This window comes from Mercenaria mercenaria, chromosome 12 (genome assembly GCF_021730395.1).
Source record: "Mercenaria mercenaria strain notata chromosome 12, MADL_Memer_1, whole genome shotgun sequence".
Lineage (NCBI taxonomy): Eukaryota > Metazoa > Mollusca > Bivalvia > Venerida > Veneridae > Mercenaria > Mercenaria mercenaria.
In genome coordinates, this window is record NC_069372.1 from 39,801,829 (window position 1) to 39,824,266 (window position 22,438).

Below are 22,438 nucleotides of genomic sequence, written 5' to 3' on the forward strand. Positions count from 1 at the left end.
GCTGATTTACAGGAAATTCCTTCTTTTAAAATGTACTATAGGATATTAAAATCTTGTGTAATAATTTTATGTTAATAGTATGAATGCAAAAATGACACATTAAGTAATGGTACATGAATGAGTTAAGTATACGATAGAAAACACGGCAAACAGAATGAAATTAAAGCACTTGTTCACTCTAAAATAAGTGTGTTGTCTGTTTTTTGAATGAGCCGTGCCATGAGAAAACCAACATAGTGCATTTGTGACCAGCATGGATCCAGATTAGGCTGCACATTCATGCAGTCTGGTCAGGATCCATGCTGTTCGCTAACGGCTTCTCTAATTGCATTTATAGGCTTTGAAGGCGAACAGTATGGATCCTGACCAGACTGTCCGGATGTGCAGGCTTGTCTGGATCCATGCTCGTCGCAAATGCACTATGCTGGTTTTCTCATGGTTCAGCTCAAATTATTTCTAGCCGAACTGATTGCTCATAAGGCTGTCTAATTCTAGTAGCAGTAATTGTTCACATTTTCAAACAGGAAACTTGAGCATAATATATCATGATACACCTTTAACATACATTCGTTTTTAGAAATGCGGTTAAAATTCAACACACACATTTTCAGAGGAACATAGCCATTGGTAGCAAAACAAAAACGTCCCATCACCAATGTTGAAGATTGTTAAATCGTGTATTATACTTAATCTCTTCCTCTTGACCTGTAATCAATAGCTTAGACACAAACATTTTTTATAGACAGGAATTTTAGAATTTTTATCGGACTAAGTGAAAATAAGAAGAATTGGTCTTGTAGAAAGGTTAAAAAAAACAACAACAGAATCTCTAAAATCACGGCCAGCTTCATATGGATAAAGTTGTTTGTCTGTTGAAAAATGCACGAACAGATTCTTGGTGACACAAGGACCAACTTACAGAGAAATTGAAAACAAACTGGTAGAACATACACTTTATAAAACTGGTAATAATAGATTTCTTTGCCATTTTCTGTTTGTAAATCAAAATTGTCTCAAATTGTTGTAAACACTATGAAATGCAGTGAATCAAGTATCGGTGTATTTACATACTATTTATCCTTTAATTTCAACATTTTAGCTGATATCTTTTCTTGTAGTTCTGAATTGGGGTTTTATATGTGAAAGCTGCAGCAAAAAGAAAGTTTTCTACATATATATAACACCCTGCAATCATAGAAATAGACAGAAAATTTCACCTACTTCAATAATGCTAAAATACAACAGAAAGGTTGGAGAGTACTAAAACATCAACATTTGAGCCGTGCCGTGAGAAAACCAACATAATGGGTGTGCGACCAGCATGGATCCAGACCAGCCTGCGCATCTGCACAGTCTGGTCAGGATCAATGCTGTTCGCTTTTAAAGCCTACTGCAATTAGAGAAACCATTAGCGAACAGCATGGATCCTGACCAGACTGCGCGTATGCGCAGGCTGGTCTGGATCCATGCTGGTCGCAAACCCACTATGTTGATTTTCTCATGGCACGGCTCATTTAAGAAAAGACAAATGATAAAAAATAATCCTAAATAAGTAACCAAACCTAAAGCCATCAAAGCTTTTGTTCAAAGGAAAATTGGGGAAAACAAAATAAAAAGATAGATAAAAATTATAAATGAATGTTCTACGGAACAACAGTTTCGACCAACTACTTGGCTTACTTTTGTCTTTTCCTCTTTTTCTTTTTTCTTGTCTTTGGCGCTGGCCTTTCCAGCAACTGGTGTTGATGTTTCAACTGGGTATCCCTCTGTCTAGAATTGTTCAATGCAAACATTGTCAATAAATGACTTATGGTTACCATGGAAATATCTACAAATTAATCTATAGCAACCTGTGATTTGGAAGAAGCAAGTGGAACGTCCCGCTACCTTGCCTGAAAAACTCTTACTTTCTAAGAAAGATGAGACCTGTACTAATGAACAATCTAATTCTGAAAATAGCCAACCAGTATTATACAAAGTCCAACTACTAAGCAATAATTTCAACCAATTTACACCTGTTGAAAAACAATAATTATATGATGATGATGACGATGGTGGTGGTGATGATGATATTGATGATACTGCTGTGATTCTTTGAGTCAGAAGCATGGGTTTCATACCCTTGGGTTTTACTCCACTAATGTGATGCCCTGCTTCAGTAGCATGGGTTTTACATCACTACTGCAATACCCTACTTCAGTATCATGGGTTTTACTCCACTACTGTCATGCCTTGTTTCAGTAGCATGGGTTTTACACCATTAAAACCAATAAAAAATCTCTTAAGTTCACTTCTACAAGTAAAACTCATGTCTTATATTGTAAAATATTTATGCTAACAAACAGGGATCCATGATCTATCGATGTACAAATGAAAGGTCTGGAGACCATCCTCACATCTCTAGCCTCTGATTGGTCGATTAAGGGTCTATGGCATAGATATGTATAAACATTCAAAGACTGGTCTCCAAATTTTAAAGGAAAGCTGCAGAAATATGTAATCATGCAGAGCCTGTAAAGACAAAGAAAATCAGTTCGGCAAGATGAAGTGGTGGATGGTGAAACTGAAGTCCATAATATGTTCAGAAGGATATAAAGTTTCTGTGAAATGTAACTACTTAAATATATTTCAAAGTACTTCAAGTGACGTATATGTGCACAGGTGTTCCTGCATGTACATTAATTATGTGTTTACATGGATATTTAGATAAGTTTTTAAACAATATCTAAGCTTTAATTCATTCTATTTTATTCTATTTTCACAACATTCATGCAATCACACTGCCTATCAATCATAAGCAGAAATCTTTAAAAAAGGAGGCTTGTTTCAAGTGTACCTTACAAAGTGTGGTACAGATGTGGAATTTACATAATCATATTCATACCTCACTAAAAATCCCAATTTTGATACAGTTTCATTCTCGTAACCTATTCTCCTTGTTGTAATTTATTTTATATTAAACAACAGTCAAACTTAGTTTGTTTGAACTGGGATCATTTGAACACCAACTTTCACTTGAACTCCTTGTCAGGTCCCAGCGAAGTACTTATATAATGTTTTTTGTTCAATGGCTCGATCAACCTATAACTCAAACAAAATTTGCTGGTCCCATCAAGTTCAAGATAACAAAATTTGATTGTAAAATACAATTATTTCATTAAATTTTAATGCCTGATGTGCTGATACCCTCTAACCTGCAATGACTATAATCAGAAAGACTCAAAAGATGTGATATATCTGAAAAACGTGCATAGCCCTGTTCCACTCACACTATAAACTAAATATATTTGCACAGCTACAGATCTTGCCACTCTAAGTAATGTCTGTACTGTACCGGTTTTTGCGATTTTTGCAGTGTTTTTGACCCTTTTGATGCCTGACTCATCCTACTTGTTCTACTCATTCGACTGGAACCTTTTCTCTGTTACATACAATAAAATCTGTTCATATTTCAAATCAACAAAATCTATTTGATATATGGTAGACAACTGAATATATCTTTTTTAATTTCTATTTCAGAAAGAGTTAGTCACCATGTTAAAAACAAATTCCTACAAATAAAACTTCTACAAAAAAAAAAGAGTTTAGACTATATATTATATAATATACACACACCAGGAGCTATTTGAAAAATTGCTATTAGAGAAATCTTAAAAGATGCTTAAAATTCAAGTCTTACGATTTAGTGTAATATTACAAATACTACATTAAATATCTAGCAAAAACAGTGTACAAACACTTCAACCAAACAAAAAATCAACAACAAAAAAATGTTTTATAGAAACAAGATAAAACAAAGTGTAAAATGAGAATTTGTCTGCATCTACCAGAACAGACTAAATTTTGGATAATCCAATGATGATAATTAAGTTGCAAATTGAAACCTTGACAGCAAAGACAAAAAAGAAGCAAAGACTTTTAATCGTATCATTTTTAATGGTTTTTATGTGATTTAAGTCAATGAAGTCAATAAATTGGCACACTAAAGTACTTTAATGTTTGGAATTTAAAGGTAGACAAGTCCGGTAACTCTGTCAGACTGGGTCCAATATATCTGCCAGACAGGATCCAGACAGGGCCGACTATCTTTTTCAAAAATTGTATGTCTGCCAGATAAACAAATTAAGTCCTTAGATAGGGATGTTCTATGTTATACTTGGGTAAAAACTGAGACAAACTGGTCAATTAATATCCTGAAAACAAGGGGCAATAAGCCAAACAAAGCATTTCAAATACAGGTACACAGAATGCCAAAGCAAACCAACGAGACGTATTTCAAATGAAGCCAAACTTTTCTGTTTAATCTAATCTCTTCAATTCACAAAAGATACAAACATTATAGTTATTTGAAGCTGGTAAAATGTCTAGATTAAATACACCATAACCATGGCATACTGTACAAAATCTACAACAAAATGGTACCTGAGGAACATCATCCTAAAATAATTAGTTTTGCTTGATTTTTTTACAGTTGAGATTAAAAGTTACTTATTTCTGGAACAACTGATACGGGGACTGGAAACCGGCATTTATCTTATCTTATGCTGTCGTCCAATCGAAGCGTATGCCGTAGGTTATTCTGCTATTACTCAAACACTTACGTCTTACAGTTTAACTCGTCCTTTCAGTGAAAATCTGGGAAAGCATTTGTTGAATTTTTTGTTGAAAACAAAAGTTCTGCAATGAAATTATTGCCTGCATCTGTTTTTAAATGGAAAATATCTACATTATAATGTTACTTTTCGCCCTGTGAAAATGGCTAAATCTAGACTTGTCTTACCCAGAGAGAAAGATGTCGTTTTTTACATGATATTTGCCTTGTTGATTCAGAGTATTTAGAACAAAAAAATTAGGACATATTTTAATGAAAATAGCAAGTCAAAACTGTAAACTGTTGCCTGAAAATATTTGTTTATGATATTGCTCTGTTCTTCACCATTTAAATGCGTGTTAAACCTAGATGATTTTCTGCAGTTTTATCTAAAAGTTTGGAATACTAAATGTCACTTCGTTGTCGGCCTTTTTTTTTTTAAAAAATATTGTTATTTTAATTTAAATACATTGTATTTTTCACACATCAGTTTTAAGATTAAATTTATTAAACTAATTTTGGAGTTTAAACAACAATTTCGTTTGACACATTCCCTACGTTCAAGAAGAATGTTTGTTTCTGTATGTAGAAATCTGACATTATAAACAATAATTATAATTATGGCTCTACAAGATTAAGAAAAGTGTCAGCTTTCTGTTATTTTCCTTTTTTTTATTCAAATCCAACAAAAATCGGCCCTTTGATAAAGGTTTGAAGTTACGTGGTAAAATATTTCTTCAGGGAAGTGAGCTCGAGTTAATTCATAATAATTAAGCATATCACTACATGCAGTCGCATGCTGTTTTTGCTTCAGAATCCCTTTAGATCAATCTCTGATCATCTAATTATCACCACTTAAAATGTGACTGTTAAACCCTTTGAACAATAAGTGTTATAGCTCCATGATTAACATGAGGTAATATGCTAATTACATGCTGATCGATAGTGGCGAAAACAAAATATCGATCGCTAACGACTGGTCGATATTTACAGGTATGGACGACAGCATAATACAGATAAATGTACTGGTTTATACGGAGTTTCTACTCCCCGTATTAGACCTTCCTGCTTATTTACAATACAATATAAACACAACTTTGAATAAAAAAAATCATTTTGCCATTTCAATCAAACAGACAATTACTTATTTAAGAGCAAGTGTAAAATTTTCTGTTACCTCCTCTACCCGCTTCCCTCACCTCACCCACAGATGTTTTTTCTTCTTCAGATAATTATTAGCTCATAAAGATTTCATCAAAAAGAGGGCAGCGAATATTCAGTCATTTTAAGATATCCTAATACTTAGTCTTTGTTGTTTTCTCAACCGGATATAGATTCACATTTCTGAAATTATCTTATTATAAAGGAGCAACTTTTCTGTTGTTTGTTACGTAAAACTCTTTGTCATAGTTATAGGGTTCTGCTCCAAAAGAGACTGTAGTATATAAATGAAATAAAAGAAAATTTTAAAAAGTAAGCAAGGTAAAAGTTTTTGTACAATGCACTTCCCCTTCATGTCCTCACTTTTTGTACGCAGTTTGAATAAAATCCCTTAGACCCCAAAGTACTTTTAACAAGGCAAGGTAAACACACCCCTTCAATAGTTTTGGAGCTATACTACGGACAAAGGCATTAAGGACAGTCACACACACGCACAGTCAAAAGAGAGGGACCATTTCCATAATTATATCACTTGACCTTTTGGTGGGTGAGAATAATAAGGAAAATTCACCCAGAACAGAAATCTACAACAATGTTTGATAAAATGTTAAGAAAGGGAAATTAATAAGTGTGAGACAATTAATGCATTGACAGCGCAATGTGCTATATGGTACTTAGTTCTGGTAGGGTTACGTGTAAAACTTACGTATTAAAATGACCAAATACCAAGTATTATTTGATGTATAAGACAATATTAGCATCTGCTTAGTAGTGATAAAAATGGAACAGAGTTTTAATAGTCTCTAAATGGAGATATGTTGTCTTGAAAATAGAATCATTTTGGATGATTTCCCAATTTTGTCTTGAATGTCTTGTTTACTTCAAACATATGTGGGTTGGCAGGTCAGAAAAAGTCATTCATTCTGCATTTTACAGGTGATATGAAACTGCAGGGAATTGTGACATATAATACCAATAAAAACTACACATCATGTATTTGCAATGTGTATATAAACTAATTTTGCTGCAATGTTGTAAATCTAGACTCTATTTCCAGGCAACATATAATTACAATTAATCTTTGAAATAAATGAAGAATGGACAATTAACATGGTCACCCTATATATAAATGAGCAGATTTGTCCAAATTTATTTAGATGAATTATCTCATTTACATCTACATGTTCCTGCATATTTACTATTCCTACATGTATATTGTTTTAACAAACACTAAAATACAAGGTGTTCCAAATACTAAAAGATGTTTATTTAAAAAGATGCTAAGACGAATATTCTGTGAACTCTTTTTCTTCTCAACAAACTGAATTGTAACATTGTTTTTATGTATTCAATTTTGAATTCTGGCTGACTTTTGTACAAATTAAAGCCTGCTCATGTATATATAATCCAAGAACAATTAAATTATTGGTTACAAACAGAAAGTTATAAAAATAACAATTTTGTGGAAACAACGGTGCATTTACTACACCTTAGTGCTAGCCACTTCCTCGGTTTCCTCTGGAATCACAGGATAGCTTAACGTCTGAAATAAACGGCTGAATAGTTAATCAAGTATACACATAGTTACTAAATGAACTGTAAATAAATACCCAGATCATGATTTAAAAGCATGTTCAATATAAAACGTGTACATCGTTTAAGACAAATATGTCATCTCTAAAACACATAATTTATGTTTTACTCACTGTCAACTGAATTCATATATGAAGCTAGATTTTTTTGTTAAAAATACACTTGTCAAAAAAAAAATAAAAAAAATATGAAAATATTTATTATTCCTATACCTATAGTCCGACAGAAAATATACTTCAAAATCTGTTATTTTGGATGTGTCTCCATGTTATTCCATAACAAATTTCCATTGATCTCCTCTGTCTGAGTAAATCTGAGTTTATTATGGAAACAGTATGATTACATCTATAGTAGCTTTAACTTTTTATTTAGCAGCCCCCCCCCCCCCCCCCCCCTCCCCGCCATCTTCAGCAGATTGTATTGCTTCCATGATTGGCTGTTTAATACAGGTTTCACTGTACTCTCATGAATATATTCTGCCTTAAGGTAGTATACCCGTAATAATACTCAACAAAATCTGTGTGATTACTTGTTCTTGTTGGGCCATTCAGCATTCTTCAGAAGTAAATATAGCTAGATGCACTCATGGCTTTACGTAAAACCCAAAGAATGCCAAACTCGCGTATGATTTTTGTTTTGACTTTCCAGCTTTGACGATGGAGAAAGACCCCAGATGCCCCTCAATGCATTATTTAATCATGAGCAGGTACCTGGGTAGAACCACTGACTTTCCGTAAGCCAGCTGGATGGCTTCCTCACATGAAGAATTCAACGCCCCAAGTAAGGCTCGTACCCACATTGGTGTGGGGCAACTGATTTGAAGTCAGTGGCCTTAACAACTCTGCCAAGGAGGTCCCTTACTCACATACATTTGCTAATTGTCATTATAGACCCAATTCTTTAATATACTCTAAGAAAACTTCAACATTAATTAAAACAAGATTTAAAGAATATTATGTGAAACTGTTTTTCCTTTTATCTATTCCTGAACCCCATTCCTACGCAACAAAAAAGAACACATTTCATATACATTATCAAGTGAAAAATAAGTGCAATGCATACCATTTCTTCTACAACAGAAATCTGCATGCCTTGCTTGAAGAAATCTCTCAACAATAGCAGATCGTCTCGTACCACTGCCTGTGACCAGTTACACTCAACTTCCTCTGCCCAGACATGCTTCTCTGAATCTACAGGTGCAGTCTATAAAAATGAAGAAATTAAAAAAAGAATATTTAAAATTATTCCTAAAACTAGTTTTATAAAAGTATTGGATAGTAACCAGGTACAATGGTTTCTTCCTAGATTGTTGCTTTTAAGTTAGAAACTGTCTACTGCACAATAATTTGTTGTTAGAATAGTTCTTGCAGAACTATCTTGTATAAAAAAAGTGTGCACATTATTCTTCATTTGCAGCACCATAGGCTTATGAAACATATAATGTTAAGTACAACTGCTTCTAAAAGAGATGTTTGTTACGTTTGGTAGTTTTTTCCCTATAAATAAAGATCTAAAATTTCCCCCATTATACAGTTAAACTTTGTTCGCTAAAACTCAGATAATTCGAGTACCACCCTTCACTTGAACTCATGGCCAAGTCCCAGTAAAACCTCTATATAATGTATATTGTTTGATAGCTTGAACTACAGATAATGCAAACAAATTTTGCAGGTCTTGTTGACTTTGATAAAATAAAGTTTGACTATAAATGCATTTAAAAGTTTGCTACCTTGACTGTTCTGACTTCTGTCTCCGTCTCCTCCTTCTTTTCATCCTTCAAGTCTTGAGTTGTCTCTGGAACAACCGCATCACCTAAAATCAAACAAGATCTATTACTGAAGGTGATTAACACCCACCAGACATTGCTTTCATGCAGGTAAGGCAAAATGATGTGTTTCATAACCTTTGACTTCCAAGTAAGACCTTGACCTTGGACCAAGTGACCAGGTTTCTTGCACTCTCTTGATAATTTAGGAAAGTTTTATGAAAATTATGTCTAGTGGTACGTAGACATAAAATAAAGCTAACTGACATTTGACCTCCAAGTGTAGTCTTCATTTTTGACCTAGTGGCCAAAGATGTGTGCTGTATCAGCATCATGATAATTCAAACAATTGATGACAGCAGTTTAAAAGATACAGAGCAACAAAAAAGAAAAATGCAAAGATGGACTAACTGACATGCACAGTGATTCATTTTGCCGTGCGTCCTGCGTCAAAGACGCGTATTTTTCATGGGGGACGCGTTAATTTAAAATGTGTGCAGCCGCGGGACGCAAACAATTACCTTATCACTGTTCGATTTGTAAAGCATAGGGCTTGAGCTAGAGAGCGACTTGAGCGAAATAGTCGCTTTGTAGGTCCCCACTTCGCTCTAATCTAACATCAAAGCAAAATTCAAGTCGCCCAATTTTTTTTATCCACACTCCACCAGTTATCCGCTATCAGCCTGTTGACACTTGACAGGAATATACGATGGCATAATTTAAGCTCCGCCTACTTCAGATTACCGAGAAGTGCGAAGGTGACACTTGTTTTGTAAACTGACTGCTGATAAACAAAGTAGTAGAGATTTATATTACCGGTACATTAGCTTACACATGCATTTTTGACCTTTAGAAAGTATATTACCTTGACTGGCTGAATAATTTCCTTAAATCCACTTAATTTTACTCATATTTTTCAAAACCAAGACTTTAGAAACATAATTTTATCACTGACACTTTCTGAGATTAAAATAACGTAACTGAAATTTACCCAAATTTTTGACGCATCAAATTTAGCTAGAAATTGGGTTAAACATGTTTGACAACTGTTTCTTTTGATGTGAGCCCACACCAGCAGATCAAAGAGACACCAGCAGATCAAAGAAGACAGCATTGGATTGATGTCATAGTAATGTCACTGCTATTGACATGTATTTAATCCACATACTTGTTATTTAAAGTGACTGACTTTGAGTGCATTAGCGCTGGGAGCTTGATTTATTTTCTGCTGATATGGGAATTAGCATTTTTAATTAGAATCTAATTGTATTCATATTTAAAGGGTTTTCTTGGTTTGGACAATCATTGCAAGAGTGAAAAAAACTTTAATTTGCAGTTTAATCACATTAGATTCACAAAGTTTACAAAGATAAGAAAACAGAATCACTGACATTTTCAGTGAATTTATTTACTTTAAATTAAATTAATTTAGTTCCTTTTTCAACTTGCATGACTCATTACTCACTGGCTGGGACTCATTGTTTCAAAATATGTGAGTCCCTTGGACTCGTATATTCAGATTTCAAAATGAATCACTGCATGCATGACTCCAATGTCACTCCCATGTATTTTTTTTCATGGGAGTATAATAAAGTTCCCTTGTAATATTCATAAATAATACAAACTTTTAAAGAACAGCATGCTCAACTCTTCAGAAATAATTGCCAACTGACACAAAAGTGAACTTTACAGAAAACAATAGATGCAATTTTGAAAATACAGACAAGAGGTCTGCTGTGTGGAGTTAAATACGCCTAAAGCAATGTGCCTATGAAGTCTAAGAAGCATTCTGAAGTAGGCAATGATTTGCAAACAGACAGATGTATGTTCAGCACCATAACAAAATACAACCATCTGATCACTTTGCACGAAAATGACCTTTAATTAAGAAACATCAAAATCAAGAGTGGCCCATGGTGAAAGTTCTCTTTGTATCAACTGTCACTGTGACCTAACATCTAAATTATAAGTAAGGGATCGTTTACTGCCCTCTGACAATGTGCTTGACAATTTTGAGGGTTGAAGGTCAAGGCCTTCTCAAGATCATATTTAGAGGAAACAGCTATTGTACCAAAGGTAAGAGTAACCTTGACCTTTGCTCCACTGACCCCAAAATCAGTGACCTTTTACGATTCATTTAAAGGCTCTGAACCATGAAATCCATATATTTGTGTAAGGATGGTATAAATAACTCACCTGTGTTATCAATGGTATGTGTGACATGTGGCTCCTGTGTAAACAGGACATTCTTCTCTACCAATGTGGGGTCTCCAACAGTTGACTGCTAAATTAAACAATTAGAAGATCTAAACATGGTAAATCCCTACCCTTTGAGCAATTCAGGACAAAACATCTTAGTAGGCTTTTCATTTAAATCAACAAAGAATGCTCAATCTAGCATATACATGTATATGGTATTTAATGCACCATAACTTTGTTTATAGCACAGTTAGACTGCTTACTTTGGTATTTTGTAGTTGTTGGATGCATAATCATACAAAGCTGCATAAAGTAAAACATCCAAGGGATACAATTGTTTTCAGAGACAACTCGTCCTGCAGGACTAGTGACTTACAATTGTTACCCATCCTGAGTTCATTTGTCTTGCAATTTTCTGGTGTCCGACACTTTTTTGTAGACGATGCTTATACACTGTGACGGTGAAGAAACTGATGCCTGTTTTACGTCATATGCATCATAAAAACACACAGGTACCTGTTTTAGATGGATGATACATGTGGAATCAGTAATAAACAGCTGATAAACAAAGGCATTATGGAAGCACTGCTCCATTTATTTGGAACATTAACTGTATTACTGATATCCACCGGAAAAAGGCACTTGTCCTGCCGAACGACCTAACAGAAAATTCCACTTGTCCTTAAGCCATTCCTACTTGTCAATACAAGCAAAACAGTGAAATTTTTGTCCCTTGACATCACTCAAAAAATTCTGTCTATTATTGTAAGTCAAACTCCAAATGTTGCATATTAGCTCTTACCATCTCAGCAGTCTCAGTTAGCTCTGTTCTGTCTGTGGGATATCCTGAGATTTCAGTGATTTCTCCCAGTTCATCCTCTCTAGCCATGTGCTGACCTTCAAACTTCAAAGTTTGGTCTTCCAGAAACATAAATTGTACAAAATATTTTCTTTCTATCACAGGGAACTCTGGCTGGTCTTCAGGATTCTGGGAGATTAAAGCAAACAATTAAAATGACCAAAATTTACAGTAAATACTTGATGTAGTCATAGTGCTAGAGGTCAAAATAACTATGCCTTCTCTACTCCATAAAGTGATGTAATATAACACCTGTTTGGAAATGTGAAGTTTTGTTTCAAGCATAAATGCAAGTATCTTCACTAATTCACTTTTTTAACTGAATTGTTAAATTTAAATGATTTTCAGTAAATAATTAAAGCTGTCAATGATGCAAAGTAAAATCATACACACATGAATATATCCTTTTTGTCTTAACAGTGGAACAAACTATGATTTAATATAATGTTGTAAGCAATTTTCTCTATCTTTTTCTCAATGATGACAGTGCAAGACTAATAGCTGGATGCTTTACCAATATATGTACCTGATAGATATATAGCTACCTGAGGCAGGAGTTGCTTTCTTTGTGATCACAGATATATAAGAATCATCTCCGAACTTTTTTGAGACACAGTTAACAATAAGCACAGATTGACTTTACATTAAACTGCTTACTCTGAAATCACTAAATTTCATGGGGAACTAATTTTCATGGATTTTATGGATTTAATTCCATTCAATTTATCTTTAAATATCTTTAAATGTGGAAAACCATGAATTTATATTCCCTTGAAATAGCCATTTTTGCCAAAAACCATGAAATTTCATGTCCATGAAACTAAAAGATTTCACAGTATATGGTTAAGTGATGTAACTTAGTAATCAAATTTGCTATTTATATGTGACAGTAGTACTTACTACAAAAAATTCAAAAAATGTTGCAAAAATATATTTCTTTCAGAATATTTACTATCGTATTTACTAGCCTTTAAGACAGGGAAATTTAACTATTTCATGTCTGAAGTCGCCTCCCTGTCTAATAGGCGGTCAAAAAAATAAGATTTTTCAAAGTCAAAATCTGAAAAAAAATTGGTGAAAAATGGAAAAATTTACTATCATCTTTTACATTATAATTTATAAGACAAGCACAAACCTTGATTTCATCTGGCACAGGTATACCTTTGATATAGCTAACACTCAGCAGAACTTTAGCTTCATCCAAAATATGCTCTGAAAATAAAAGCAAAGCAACTGAAAAACTATTTCATTGGACCACACTGATAGCACATGTAAGAGCTAGTGCTTGAGTCACTGATGCCCGAGTCAGCAATGCTTCGCTTTTGTTTGTTTGTTTTGGATTTAACGCCTATTTTTTCAACAGTATTTCAGTTTAATATGTAACAGCAGGCAGTTAACCTAACCAGTGTTTCTGGATTCTGTACCAGTACAAACCTAAAGTAACCCAAGTACCTGCCAACTTTCCCACACCTATCAGAGGTGGAGGACCAATGGTTTCAGACACAATGACTTTTATCAAATTCTCACGGAGAACATACACCCCACCCTTGGATTGAACTTACGGCCCTGTGATCCGTAGATCTGTGCTCTCCCTATCAAGCTAAGTGGTCAGGCCAATGTTTCACTGTATCTAAAATGTTAGACATCAGAACTAAAATAATATATAACAGAAATTTGTCTTAATGAATTAAATGCTCCAAATCAGAAGTACCCCACACCAAAGAATTCACTCCTTTGCAAAAAATCATTCAGTAGCTTATCCTCTTTACCATGTTTACATTAATCAAAACACTCTAACTGCAATATAATATCTTTTAAATACAATCATTTGAAACTTTAAAGGCTTTTAAGTCTTACAAATGAGACCATAAGAAAAAAAAAAAATTTCCAGAGTCTATGTGATAAAAGAGTACACTCTTGGTACCTTGATATTGAACTTTTAATACATTTAAAAATGCCTCCTTATATTAAGACTGTCTAAGACATTTGTGGAACTTGCTTACATATAAACAAATTTATTCCAGCTCAATAAGAAGTCTGATTTTTTTCTGAATCATTCAAGTTTTGCTTCCTGGGAAAATAAGAAAGTCAAATGGAGTTATACCTCTTCTTCTAGCCAAGCCTTTAAAATAGTGTCGTTCATCTGCAGATATCATGATGTCATCAAGTATACTCAGTTTCCGTAGACTGTCAACAGTGTAACCACGGTAACCAGGTATCAGCTGAAAAAGAAAATATATACATTCGATATTGTATTAGGAGACCATCCAAGGTAGCGCAAAAAAGGGTGTCTCTTAACAGAATGGTTTCTTAACAGATTTGGAAAATTTCGAGACAAGAAATATTTTAGTTTAAAACTGTGATAGATATTGTTCAAGATTTGTTTTAAGATACCAAACACTTATTACAGTTGACTTTTTAAAAGGCTTATTGTATATATTGGCAATGAGATGGCTGCGAGAAGATTCATACAAGGTCGTTTAATAGATACTTTTGCAGGCAATTTTAGTTCCAGTGGCCTGTTTCATGTGGTCGCTGGTTAGGTAACAAAAATGTCATTTAAAGGGATGTATTTATATAGTAAAAACATTCAGGATTTCAAGCAGTCACTTAATAAAAAAACATCGCTTAATACAGGTGGTCACATGTATGTCAACTATAACAGCTTTTCCCTATAAGCAATTATTGTTGAGACACTTAAAAATAAAGCTTAAAAAAATGCACTTAGAGTAATGTCATTTCAAATAAAAGCTCTCACATGTCAGATATATCAAAAATACATATGCTTGATAGAATCTTATACTGGGTTTGGGGGGGGGGGGTCCTCCGTGGCTGAGTGGTTAAGGTCATGGACTTCAAATCACTTGCCCCTCATTGATGTGGGTTCTAGCCTCGGCTTACGGAAGGTCAGTTGTTCTATGCAGGTGCCCGCTCCTGATGAAATAATGCAGGATGGGGCACCTGGGGGTCTTCCTCCACCATCAAAGGTGAAAAGTTGCCATATGACCCATTGTGTCGGTGCTATGTTAAACCCAACAAAATAAATAAATAAATATACTGGGTTGATATTTCAGTTAAAGCATGCTAAAAGTTCTTACTCTAAGTTGATATTTCAAATAAAGCTTAATAAAAACTCACAATGGATTGAAAGAAAGCTCTATAAAAGCTCACAATGGATTGAAGGAAAGCTCTATAAAAGCTCACAATGGATTGAAGGAAAGCTCTATAAAAGCTCACAATGGATTGAAGGAAAGCTCTATAAAAGTTCACAATGGATTGACATTTCAAAGAAAGCTTGATAAAAGCTCTTTTATTAGACAGAATCTGTTTACTTACTGATAGTGGATTTCCTTGGAGCACAAGATTTCTCAACTTTGGAAGTGAGCTAAGTTTACGAACAACATCCAAAAGATCACTCAAATTATTGTTGCTCAGGTCCAGTGAAAGCAGCTGTGGCCTGCATATATACAGATAATAACAATTATTACTACTTTATTCAAATTCAAATCTTTAATGTGTTTTAATGCTTGAAAAGGGGTCATCTAAAAACATCCCTGTTGTTACAACAGTTTGAAGATGGAACACAAGTTGTATATTGTTGTGACGTGTGGGATGCATCCCATACATGTATCGAACCTGAATAAAAGCTCAAAAACATTTTTCGTAAAGTTATTTTTTTCTTTAAAGACTTTTCTTGATTCTTTGAAATAGGCACAATATATGTGTGCAGATTAATTACAATCAGACATGTATCAGTAAAAATGCAAGAGTTTTTGATTTTTTGGGAGAATCCTCATAATTTATTATATGTAAATTTTATATACAGAAAAGTCACCATGGCCCTTGGTAACTTTGCTTTTAATCAGTAGGAATAATTTGAACATTCTTCATAAAATGTCACCCAAGGAACATTTCTATATAAACTCATTCTGAAGCTGAGTCAGTTTCTGATGTGAAGTTATTTTTCACCTATATGTTAAACATATAAATGTTTTCACAGAATCAATCAATCTAAAATTCTTACCAATATTGTCCAGTCAAATAATCACCAATGAATGAGAGTTTGTTGTAGCCCAGTCCAAGGTGTATCAGTTTTGGTGGTTTCGCACAAAGTGAAGACAGATCACTTACTTCATTTGCACATGCTTCCAAAACCTAAATTCATAATACATGGAGTCTATATGTACTTATTTCAAAATAATCAAATCTGTTCAAGTCTGTTTTTAAGACTGACTTTTGTTATTGACACCACACTGCTATGCAATATTTGCATGCTTTGAAATAGGTTTCATTTCATATAGTTCATATATATGTTTGTAGTGTGACTGGTGGCTGCTGAAGCCATCATGTATATCAGCATTATTTACCCACATTTTCCGAGGGTTGTTGTAATATGCAGTTGGTAGATTGGTCAGAGCTGCCATTGCTGACACTGCCTCAGAGAGGTGACACTATAACCTGGCTACGGCTTGAATAATGCATACAATCAGACTTGTCAAGTGAAATAAAATAACTCACAAATAAACCTCAACCGAGCTATTTCATTACTTTACTATTTGTCACAATAATATGGTATAACATTTATTTGTATGTTTTAATATGTACAGTCAAACTTCGTTCACTCAAACTCGGATAATTCGTACACCATCCTTTTCACTTACTCATTCTCAGGTCCCGTAAAAATCCCTGTATAATGAATTTTGTTTGATCACTCAAACAAATTTTGCTGGTCCCGTCGAGATCAAGTTAACGAAGTTTGACTATAATATTGACAGTAACTATAGACTAATAAAGCATTGATCTACTGATATAATAATAAATTCCAAGCTGTATAGGCTAATCAATTTATGTATAACTTTCCTATGCAAAACAGGATAAATATCAAATACCTTTATAGTTGTGCTTTCCTATAAGTATAGTTCTCCATTAAGAAAAGGTTATTTTAAGAAAAATATGTAACATTATGCTACATACAATAAAACTACATGTAAACCGAAACTATCGGCATATATTTTTGTACACTTTTGAAATTCATAATGTCATTCTGTTAACAGACATAAGTATAAATTTTATTAAGCCTAAAAATGTAACTAGATTATCAGAAACTAAAAACCAGTCTTTGGTAAACTGGCATATAACACAAAATAATTACGACGGCTTGATAAAACTAGCCTTTGAGTTTAACAAATTTTAAAATAACATTTCTAGTAACAAATTTCTGGAATCTGAACAGGGATTTTTTAAGTCTGATTTTAGGGCCGAACATGTGCCCCATCCCAATTGCAAAAAATTGCTTATTTTCCCAATTCTTAGGTTTAAATTTCCCAAAATTTTACTGACCATTGAGTGTCTGCGAGTTTCTCACTGAAGAAATACCAGAAAATTTAAAAGACAAAAAATATAAAACAAAAGACTTGTAATATGACATCAAACAATAACAATGCTGAAATAAAGGTTGTATGATGGTAAAACTTATTTTTTGTATTTCCCAATTTTCAGGTTTTACGCACCATTTTTCCCAAATGAATAGGCCCCAGTTTCTAAACGGTAAAAAAATCCCTGCTGAATAACATTAACATTTTAAGTTTCATCTTTTTTAACATACCTTTAGATAAAATTCAGAAATTAAAAGAAACAACTGAAGTTATGCTTGGAACACAAACCTTGAGATTTGATGGCAAACATCTTGAATCTATTTCAGATATGAGGTTACAACTTAGTGTGAGCTCTTCAAGGTTCTTGAACTTTAATAAGTTGGAATCAATGTATGTAACCTGCAATTGTAATAAACAAATGAAACACTTAAAAAGCCAACATGTATACAGCAGCTAATGGAACTGCACAATCTGGCTGCTTAACCTTAAGCCTGCTAAATTCCTAAAATGGATTTGTCCATCATTCAATTTGGACAACACCATTTATTATTCAAAGGGTTGTTCACTGAAAATTTACTGACTGAATAGCAAACAGTGTAGACCATGATCAGCCTGCACGGAGGTGCAGGCTGATCTAGGTCTGCACTGGTCGCAAAGGCAGAATCACTTGCCACCAGCAGGCTAAAGGTTAAGGAAGGTCGCTGTCTAAGACAAGTTGAAATTAGAACAAAAAGTTGATTTGGAAAGTTAAGCTGACTGGCTGTTTATAGCAAACAGCTCTTTAACATGGGTGACCACTAAGACAGGTTCAACTGTACTCCAAAATTATTATGCAGAACATTCTGACTTTGTTTGTACTACAGCATTTCAATGAGTCATCAAAGTATAGAGAGTAATATAACATAAATGTCAAACAATAATGTTTTGAAAGGACAAAAACAGCAGCCTTCAATATCAGACACAGAAACAGCAAGATAATCAATAATGCATAATTCTAACTATATTGTAGATAAAAAAGCTGTCTTTACAAAGAAGAGAAAATTTTGTAAAGGGACTTTAAGTATACCTGGAATTGCTAACAAAATAAAGATATCAAACCATGTGCTTTTTGACTAGTGTAAAAAAATTCATGTATAAATCGATTTCAAGAACTATTCTACCTACATTTTTACCAACAATCCTCAGAGTTTTGAAGTAACTAAGTACAAAATTATCATCAATGAGCCACGGGGATTTGACAGAAATTTCACGGAGCTGTCTGGCCTCCTGGGACCAGCTGTAATCTAAATGCCATGGAGACTTTGCTGAACCAACATATTCTTCCAATGTTTCAGTTTTCTCATGCTGAGCACCATAATCTGTAAAGCAATTAAAATATCATTCTAATGCATACGGACCATGACACGATGACAACGATTCAAATTTAGTCTCATTCAACTGCAAAATAACTTTTTAAGTGCGACACCAGTAAAAAAATTTAAGAACCAACAGAACAATAATGAATTAATACACAAAGTATACAGATCAAGAAATGAATCACTTGGTAGGCCCATTGAACATTACCGGTAAGTTTTTCTTTAATGTGTAAAAATGACTGACAAGTACAGAATAAGATCTTCAACAAAGAGATGTTTTTTTCATTCCTAAATCATATTTTATCTTACCTTTAAGAGTCACTGAGTATTTGCTTTCAACTTTCAAAGAACTCTTTAAAGTTTTCAGCTTTCCTGGTGGAGTTTCCCGCTGAAAATATATAGGCATTGTTTGTAAACGCATTATTCACACATTTAAATTGTCATTTTATGTTCTGATACACTGTATATTTTTTGACAAATGTAACATGTTTTCTTTACTTACATTCTGGCACCCATTCCTGGAGAGAGAGGCTCAGTTATCGGAATGGAGAGAGAGGCTCAGTTAATCATTCTTGTATTAGATTTTAAGTTTTTATGAATTTAATGACCGTTTCAACAGTATTTCAGTTATTTAAGACGAGCAGTTCACCTAACCATCATTCCTTGGCAGCATTTGATAAATCTTGCCTGTCAACTGGCTTTACATTTTCTGGTTTTTTAATCTTTTTTAGGTAGTACTTTGAATTATGCAACATTCCCGGCAAGTAGATCTGTATCACAGATCTTGTCCTACATATCTGCGATGTGTCACATGTTTAATTGTAAAGCGCCTTTGAACATATATTACATAAGAAAAGGGCGCTCAACAAATCTGGTATAATAATAATAATATCAAAGAGTCGCATGCGGAAAGAAATCACCCCGATGACCTGGATATATACAGCGAATACCAAACATATCCGATTGCAACATTATTTATACTCATTTTACGTTGTACTTTTCGAAGTTTTTCGTACATAACCAAACATTAGTAAAAAAAAAAAAAAATGACGATTAAATTGGGAATTTTTTGCTTGAAATTGGGAAAATAGATACTTTTTTCCATTGGGAACATGACCGAATACCAGCCATAAAATTGGCAAAAAAAAAACTCTTGAGTCTTATATTTAAACTTTCTACGTGAAATTATATAAATTGATATTTAATTGATTGGAGCAAGTCTGACCACTATTTTTATTTTATGACTCTCGGGATATTTTAATGTCTTTGTTTTCATAACAGTAAAATGCAGGTACAAGTAAGGCTTAGAGGGAATATTGGCAACAATAAAATATCAGATCATACAATAAGCTGTCGCAATAAGCCAAACGTGTAAGGCTATTGAAAGCTGAACAGTTATGAGTTGACGCCTCAATCTCTGATTTCACGATAATGTTTTGTTTATACTAATTTTTTTAGCTCGACTGTGATGAAAGCTTCAGGCTTATTTGAACCACTCTCGAGTCTGCTTCCTGGAAAAACCAGTGTCATATAAGAAGTCATGGTCGTGACCCCAGTGGGGCTTGAACCAACGACCCCTGGATTGAGCGGCCAACAGGTTTATCCACTAGACCACCGCTCCACTTAGTGAAGGTTTAAGCCTTCAAAATGAAAATGAGGAGTGTAGTGACTCAAGGCCTCTGCTTAACTAGAATAATAAAAAGTGCAAAAACTGAACAGTATAAAAATTCTTTTTTTTATCAACACAACTGTGAACTGGAACCATCTGTCTAGTGATACAGTAGGCGCACAGAGCGAGACAGTCGAGGGCTTTAAGTCTGCCCTTCCTCAGTATTACTAGCACACTGTCCCCGGTGTTCTACGCTGTTAAAGGCCCTTCACCATATTGAAGCAGAAGAAGCAGAAGCCTGGCTAGCTCAATTTGTAGAGCACCTGACTTGCAGGCTTTGGTCACAGTTTCAAGTTCAAATTCTAAACTGGTTGGAAGTTTTTCTCTGCAAAATACAAATTGTTTTAAGAATTGTCTCATGAATGAGACATCTGATTATTTTGTTTTAAATGGCTAGAAGATAGTGGCTGACAGCGACGGACAATGGAAGGGGGACTGACCCTGAGTGTCTGTGAGACTGTGGTAAAATTCAGTCTTCTTACCCATGTCCCAGGACCACAAGGGAATTCCCTCAAGCAAAGTGTTTTAAGTTGTTTTTCAAATGCAGTAAATGCAGGATGTGTCTGTTGTTCCACTGCCATGAGTTCGAATTCGTTAAATTGACGTGTCTCCTCATAAATTTTGGTTGTCAACAAACGACTCCATTTTGACGCTAAATGCATCTAAGCAAAACCTTAAACGAAATATTTTCGCTTTGCGGATCACATTTGGCAATAACAAGACTTTCTTTCTTTCATAAATTTATAAACTATTTATTTTATATTGTCTGCGTTAAATACATTTTTCATATGACGTCATACGTTTTAAAAGATTGATTTTTTTATCATTTTCATTAATATTTTCCGCTTAAATTAATTTCCATTTGGCTTGTATAAAACCCGTACAAAATCATTCCGTATCCTCTATCAGGCCTAAGACCACAGTTATTTTTACTATATGTTCATTTAGACACTGGCCACTATTGCAATTATTCCTGCATTCCAAACCCCTTAAACTACATGCAGTCAACAGAACTATTCAAGAGAAGAATTCAAGCCACAATAAACATGGCGTTGACCGGCTCTTTTTTCCACCATCTTGAACCAAATCACATGCATATGAAGAATAATCTCTAAATGACCCCAAACAGGCAAAATTGGCCCTATCAGAAAGTCATGTTATACATATTCTGACATTTTCATCCTGTCAAATTGTACATGTACCTACTATTTCATATCTCATCTATTCAATTATGCCATTTATTGCAGGTCTTTCATTCCAAACTTCATCAATATTCTCAATCAAACAGAGGAACTTTTTTCCACGTAACCACTTCCTTATTGTGATCAACCAAGGGTAAATAACCGTGCTCTTGTGCCAATGCAGGAATACTATTAAACATCAATCCCTGCCTCGATGCAAGTACATGTGAGGGGATGTATCAATATGTTGTGGTTTGCAGAAACATAGCATAGAGACAATTAAACATAATGATACCAGACTCGGTTAGTGGACACAATGGTCGAGATGTCTAAGACGCTTTCCGACGGAGATGAAGGCCCCGGATTCAACTCCTGGCTACTCCCATTGCGATATGTTCTTTGGCAATTTATCATGATTGCGTCAGCCGACTACCAGCAAATTGTTGAGGGTAAAGCAAATGCGTTGGGGGAGGAGTCGCACTGAACCTTACATAAACAACGAAGATGGCGGCAGTACACGAAAAGGTGAGTTTTTCCTAAATATTGTGTTTTTTAAATCATTCTGGAGAAAATCACGTAGATATAAACCTACTACACACTTTTTGGAACAAACCAGTCTTTGTTGATAAGCAAAAGCTGTTGCAGTTTTCCCGGAATGTTGGTTACAGAATTCGAATCGAGGGAAAATGT

The 22,438-nt window shown here is 34.3% G+C and overlaps 1 protein-coding gene across 10 annotated transcripts in view; it reads right to left on the minus strand.

Moving 5' to 3' along the window:
* LOC123535450 (leucine-rich repeat-containing protein 43-like) overlaps nucleotides 1-21,242 on the minus strand; it is a 45,566-nt gene extending 24,324 nt beyond the window's left edge. For 4 of the 10 annotated variants that reach the window (XM_053519776.1, XM_053519774.1, XM_053519775.1 and 1 more), the window contains exons 1-14: nucleotides 21,050-21,242; nucleotides 19,208-19,286; nucleotides 18,708-18,901; nucleotides 17,832-17,942; nucleotides 16,193-16,323; nucleotides 15,505-15,625; nucleotides 14,273-14,390; nucleotides 13,304-13,380; nucleotides 12,112-12,297; nucleotides 11,307-11,394; nucleotides 9,075-9,157; nucleotides 8,408-8,548; nucleotides 7,242-7,295; nucleotides 1,681-1,770 (exon numbers count right to left, since the gene is read on the minus strand). In XM_053519776.1, the coding sequence (XP_053375751.1) occupies nucleotides 1,681-1,770; nucleotides 7,242-7,295; nucleotides 8,408-8,548; nucleotides 9,075-9,157; nucleotides 11,307-11,394; nucleotides 12,112-12,297; nucleotides 13,304-13,380; nucleotides 14,273-14,390; nucleotides 15,505-15,625; nucleotides 16,193-16,323; nucleotides 17,832-17,942; nucleotides 18,708-18,901; nucleotides 19,208-19,286; nucleotides 21,050-21,229 (1,653 nt within the window). In that variant the 5' untranslated portion in view covers nucleotides 21,230-21,242. Of the gene's footprint in view, nucleotides 1-1,680; nucleotides 1,771-3,334; nucleotides 3,422-4,422; nucleotides 4,438-7,241; nucleotides 7,296-8,407; nucleotides 8,549-9,074; nucleotides 9,158-11,306; nucleotides 11,395-12,111; nucleotides 12,298-13,303; nucleotides 13,381-14,272; nucleotides 14,391-15,504; nucleotides 15,626-16,192; nucleotides 16,324-17,831; nucleotides 17,943-18,707; nucleotides 18,902-19,207; nucleotides 19,287-21,049 lie in introns of all 10 variants that reach the window. The other 6 variants (XM_053519773.1, XM_053519778.1, XM_053519780.1 and 3 more) reach the window with 6 other exon arrangements.
* Between the last annotated feature and the right edge of the window lie 1,196 nt (nucleotides 21,243-22,438).